This window comes from Betta splendens, chromosome 17, assembly GCF_900634795.4.
Source record: "Betta splendens chromosome 17, fBetSpl5.4, whole genome shotgun sequence".
In the NCBI taxonomy this organism is placed as follows: Eukaryota; Metazoa; Chordata; class Actinopteri; order Anabantiformes; family Osphronemidae; genus Betta; species Betta splendens.
The window spans coordinates 4,933,171-4,939,170 of NC_040897.2; the positions used below are offsets into that span (position 1 = coordinate 4,933,171).

Below are 6,000 nucleotides of genomic sequence, written 5' to 3' on the forward strand. Positions count from 1 at the left end.
AGATGTGACACCTCTGAAAAGAGTGTTGAGTTAAAGAGAAAGCTTGTTCCAAAATAAACCCAGCGATGAGCAATGTGTTCTTACAGAGAGTGTTTAAAGTCATTTGTCCGTTAGCACAACAAGACGCGTGGAGATGTTATTTAAAAAAGTTTATTCTGTGTTATTGCACTCGGGGATAGCTTCAATGCAGATAAAATTACAATTACATGCACGTTTCTGAGAGCATATGATGAAAAGGGAAAAGCACTAAAAGCACAGGATCCAAAGGATTCCACACACCAGCGAAGAAGTCAAACATCAGATCTGTTTCGACAAGTGAATGTTTTTGATTTACATCAGAACGCACGGAATGAGATAAACGGACACCTGTTTCTACAGATAAATGCTGGAATGTAATCCCACTGTCAGCAGACGTCTCTGCATTAGACTGACTCCGGGATGTTTCATGTAACCTACTGTACAGAAGCGTCCATGCCGACAGCAGGCATGTTCTTTTCTAATAAGCCAAGTGGTGCAGGGTGCAGACACTTTGTGCTTTTCTTTGAGAGTTTGTGTCCTAGGTTCTGTACCGTGCATCTGTAATGCGTGGACACGGTGGTTACCTACGGTAAATGATAAGCCGCCATCTCCCCTTCCTGAAGTTTTTCCATTTATCTCCCTCTGGAAGCCCCCCCCCCCCCCCCCCCCTTCCCTCCTGGATTCTACCGTCTTTCCCAGGTGGGTGGAGGGTCTACACCAGGCCCAGGATGCGCGCCACCCACCACCTGCAAGGCATGATCACTCTGCAGACCACTCTGCAGCCTCTGTAGTGGTACGGGTATGGCTCGTACCCTCCCAGCGGCTCGCAGACCTTCTGGCAGTGGGTGTAGCCGCGGCGGCACTCACTGCAGCACACGCCCTCATGGTCCAGCCTGGAGTGGCTGTCCATGGTGCCCTGCTCACCCTCCAGACCTCTCTGAGAAGACAGACAGGACAGAAGTCAGAGGATGGAGTTAGCGTTGCGTGTGGCATCCCGCCATGTGACATCTCCACTGACGGAGAATGCTCATTTTTGGCTAATTAAAAATGGATTTCCGACAGGCGGGATGGGGAGGAGGAGACCTTGTCACATGTGGGTTTTTGTTGTCAAATATTTTCATTTTCAACTCCGGAGTGCGCTGTTTACCCCCTTCTGTGGCTGTCACGAGTGCGCAGCAGTGTTTGAGGGCGGCGTAAGGGAGAGGGGATTAGGGGAAGGGTGAGGATGGGTGACTGAGAGGGGCGCGTATGTATGCGAGTGTGTGCTCAGCAGGGCAAAGAGGCCACAGGGGAGGGGGGGGGGGTTGTGGAATTATTCATACAGTCTCAATACTGAATGGAAAGCTTTAGACAGCCTTAGCGCAGAACGCACGCCCCCGCATGCACTGAGATTAGCAGTGACAACCCCCCTCTCCCCCCTCCTCCTCCCGCCTTGACCCCGGCATCTGCTGCCTGTTCGCGCAGCTGTGAGAAACTCTCCCCAGCGAAGGGCCCTCTCAGGTAGCCCCCCCTCGGATCCGAGGGACAGCTGCGAAGCCCGCGTGGCAGGCGAGGCAGAAGCGCGCCGGTCTGGGAGCGTGACTCACCTGATAGGGGTTCTCCGCGTTGGCGACCTCCTCCTCCCCCTCCTCCTCCTCCGTGGCTGGCTGGCGGCGCTGGCCCGGGGTCGCCCTCCGCTTCCTCTGCCCGCCTGCACGCATCACAGTCTCAGTGTGTGACAGCAAACCCAATTCAGGCGCGGAGTGGCACTAATGTGGCTCAGCGACTTATTGCGCGGCCGTTTCTCTGGCAGCCGTTTTAAAGTCCTCAGACAAAGCACAATAACATAGTGTTGGGAGAAATGTTGACCTCCCCGCATGCTGAGAACCGTACATTCTCTAGCGGGAAAACTTCAAAAGGATTTTGTCTTTAGCCTGTTTTCCTTTTTACCGTTTTAACAACTGTGGTGTTAAATTACAATATTTGAAATCATTTGACCCACATTTTTTGTTTTACAACAAAACGCATCCCTTCGCTTTCCGTCTGATTGCTTACTGCTTGAGGAGGTGGGACGGAGCCAGAAGATTGGCAGGTCCCTGCACAAGTCCTTGATCCTGTTGCTGAGGAAGGTGGAGTCGGAGAGCGGGCTGTCGGCCGCCACCCAGATCAGATCATCCTCAAACTTGACCGGCATCACCTTGTCCTCCTTCATAGGGCGGGGGGGTTGGTGAGGAGCAAGAACAAGAGAAGTGAGCTAATACCCCAAAAAACATCTCCGCAAAACATCTGGCAGCCAGAGGCATCGCCACACACTTGTTCATGCATGGTGTTACTAGCTGCCCCTTTAAATAACCCACTGTGCATTGTGCCCAAGTCTGCTAATGCTCCTTACAACAGCATAATATCAAGCAGTAAAACAAGCCCTTGAGGCTTCCGCATACAGATTTGCTCCACGCTCTCATTTAGCTGTACACACAGCGCCAGGACTCATCAGAGTGAGAAGGCCGGGACAGATTGGAGGGCTTCAACTCCTGGTTTCTGCAGACAAACTAATGAAGTTTGTAGAGGAGAGACTGTGTAAACATAGGTAGTCTGTATCCATAGCCTGCAGGTGAAGCAGGAACTGTTGGGGGGAGGGGAGAGGGTTTAGCCCAGGGCATCTGTTCCTACAGGGCTGCACTACACTAGCCCCAGTCATGTTTAGGGGATGTTATCCTGAAACCTCTCAGAGAGGCTGCTGCTCTGTTTTTACCCAGCTCAAATGATTTGCTGGAGGGACAAATAAAAGTGGGGGTCCTCCTCTCCGCTGCTCAACTGATAAGTGTTTATCTGACCCAGTCTCCCTGAATGGGGACGTGTGTGTGTGTGTGTGTGTGTGTGTGTGTGTGTGTGTGTGTGTGTGTGTGTGTGTACGCTTATCTAACCCATATTTGCCATCGCTCTAAATTATAGCAAATGACCAGCCTGCAGCGAGCGTTAGAACATCTCTGTGTCTCCACACAAACGTGGAGCAAACGAGCATTTATGAGGCAAGAAGAGGCAGTAACACAAACACACACAGAAGCGCCGACGTGAATTAAATGATCATTTATGAGGCAGACAGTGGCGATAAGAGCAGCTCTGCGTGATAATTAATTTTGCGATTGCGCGCGCGTGTTTATAGCCCGTACGCGTTCACGGGGCCGATTCCAGTGATGTGGATTTATGTGGATGTGAGGCTTATGGAGAGCTAAATGATTTTAATTATCAAGCCGCTTCAACTGAACAATCACAGGCAGTGAGCTGAGATAACAGTCCACGTGCACATATGGCCTCGTATATTCAGCGGAGACGTTTTTAATCATAATATAATCCACAGAGCTGTTAATTGATGGCACGGGTATCACTTTTGGCTCCTTGTAGATCATTGGATCAGGTGAGTATAAACAGTGCCGTGATAAAGTCAATAAAGTAAAGTTATGAGCTTTCTAAATGACTGATGGCTTAACTTCATGTCTGCTCCATGACGAGACCAACCCACCAGCTCAAATGTCATCGAGTCTTTGTCCAGAGCCTCCACAACAGGCAAATGTGCCTTCATCTGGGTCTTGATGTAGCACTTGTCCCCTCCTGAAAACCGGATCCCTGTGATACCCTGGAGGTCAGGTAGAATCAAACGAGAGGCTGAAGGTAGAACTCATAACTCATCTTGCACATTTAATTCAACATCATGGCTCACAGCTCCATGAGTCTGAATAAACTCTTATTTCAGTAATGTATGCACAATATTAAAGTCCAGTGTGATGATTAAAGGTCACATTTTAATGGACTGAACTGCTGCTTGACGAGTCTGATTGGCCTGTTTTAATTAAAGGTCAAAAACGACCGTCTGAGTTTAAAGATGATCAGAGGGACAGCGATTGGCCCAAAGTGGAACAACATGGCCGCTTGTTCTTAATCCCTCTGCTGCTGCAATGACCCAGTCAGGCTTGTTAAAGTCTCAACTCATCAACACCTTGTCTGAGTGGTGACGCATCTGTTTTTTTCCTCCCATGCATTTTTTTTTTCAATTTTCTTTTTTTCCCAGTCCGACTTACAATCTCGAAGTCATGGACCTCCACAGCCTCGTCTGCCCCACTGCCGGTGCTGAATCTCTCCACATTATTGGCCGGATCAATCTCCATTGAACCCTCCTCCACTTTGCCATTGATGCTCATGCTGTAGTGGACATTGTAGACCTACACATACACACACACACACACACACACACACACACACACACATATACACACACACACCAAATTTCAGACCAGGATGTAAGGTATGAGACTCCTGAGAGTTCCCCCACCCCCAGCTGTCTCTCTCTCAACCTCCCTCGCCCTCTCTTCACACATACAAACTTTATTTTCTCGAGTTTCCCTTTCAGACACACTCATTTATTCAAACCAGTTCTGAAGGATACAATCCTCACAGCTCTGGGCGACACTGACCCTTCTCCAGCGCCTTTTCATCGCGTCTTAATAGCATTTTCTGACTTCATATTGAACACTCAGAGAACTGCATTTTCCCCTCTCATCTCTCTTACACCTTTTGCCCCTGGAGCATCAGCTGGACCAGAGAGAGCCCCCTCGCCTGCCCACCCTTCTAACCCTTGCCACGAAACTTCCAGCACACACAACGGCTCTATTCACCAGGCTTTAGCTCAGTCTGCACCATAAAAACTCACTGTTTAATTTACATTTCACTGTTTGCTTTCAATGCAAAAAAGTGCTTCTTTAAAAAACTGCCCTACTCTAGTATTGATTCTGTTTTTAATATAAAACTAGTTAAAATGAACCGCTGATGAGCAAATTTAATTTGCTTCCAATTTAGAACAGCTTGTTTCAACAGTTACTTCAATCAGTGACAATTTGTATAGGATATGAATATTAGAGTGGTTTTCTTCATGCAGCTCCATTTATTATTAGACATGTTTTAAACTGCACAAGAACAAAGGGATTTATCTGCATATTAGACTGAATTTCATTTCATTTTTGATTAAAACTCCTGAGAGACTGAATGAAAATTACCGAGGTGGTGACAGGGGTGAACATTATGATTTACTTTGTAAGAAACAAACATAGAAAAAAACTATTTTAAAATCTAATCCTGACAGAAAAGCTGCAGCTCTCTCCTCCACAGCATGTCACAGTAGCACACTCGTGTTAATAAAGCACATGGACTGAGGTGTGACTGTCTTTGCCTACATGAAAAGTGCACCTTTGCTGGGAAAAATTGTCTGTTGTGCAAGGTGAAGTTGTCTTTTGGATGACAATAGAAGTGTAGCCTGAAAAATAACTACAATGTTATTAAAAGTCACCAAAAAAATGACAACTCTGCCTTTTTTTCTCATTTCCTCCCTCCAGTAACTTTCATACAGTTCCTTAAAAATACGTGTAATATAATACAGGCATGCCGATAACACGGGGGGGGGGGGGGTTCTCGATCATTGGCAGTACTCTTACGTGCTTCTCGTTGTTGTTCCAGAAGTAGAATGCCCCGACTGCTCCCAGCAGCAGCAGCAGTGCTCCAGCGACGAGCACAGCGACCCCGGCCTTGAGGAGGCGGCCGGTGGCGACCGGCTTGACCGCCACGGCAGAATAGGCCTGGAATCAAAACAAACACACCCCCAAATCTCCGTAAAGCTCCGTAAGCGGGACACCTTGTCGTTTAGTACTATATACTGTTGGTGTTTATGTAGTTAGTCATCGGCCCCTTATTTAACTTCTGAAGTCAATTCCAGGCTCGGTAGTTTAGCCTTGGCGCGTAATGACTGTGGGCTATATTGCAGTTTAAATGAGCCGTTGGGCCACTTGCCGGCGTTAACACTCACCGGAGGCATGAAGTGCTGCAGGTCCTCTGGTCCCGCGGAGGCGATTGGTACTTTCTCTGAGCTCCCGGCCATGACTGGAGACAGACACCTGAGGAAACCCAGTCCACCAGGACCCCTCTCTCTCCCCTCCCTCTCTCCCTTCCTCTCTCTCT

At 48.3% G+C, this 6,000-nt stretch overlaps 1 protein-coding gene across 1 annotated transcript; it reads right to left on the reverse strand.

Annotated features, from left to right (window-relative positions):
• Positions 1 to 134: 134 nt before the first annotated feature.
• Positions 135 to 6,000, reverse strand: LOC114844460 (leukocyte cell-derived chemotaxin 1-like). Its single transcript, XM_029131847.3, has 7 exons — positions 5,849 to 6,000; positions 5,481 to 5,621; positions 4,074 to 4,214; positions 3,518 to 3,631; positions 2,053 to 2,203; positions 1,605 to 1,708; positions 135 to 955 (listed from the first exon to the last, which is right to left on the reverse strand). Exons 1-7 carry the CDS (start codon positions 5,918 to 5,920, stop codon positions 731 to 733), a joined length of 948 nt encoding a protein of 315 aa, XP_028987680.1. The 5' UTR covers positions 5,921 to 6,000; the 3' UTR covers positions 135 to 730.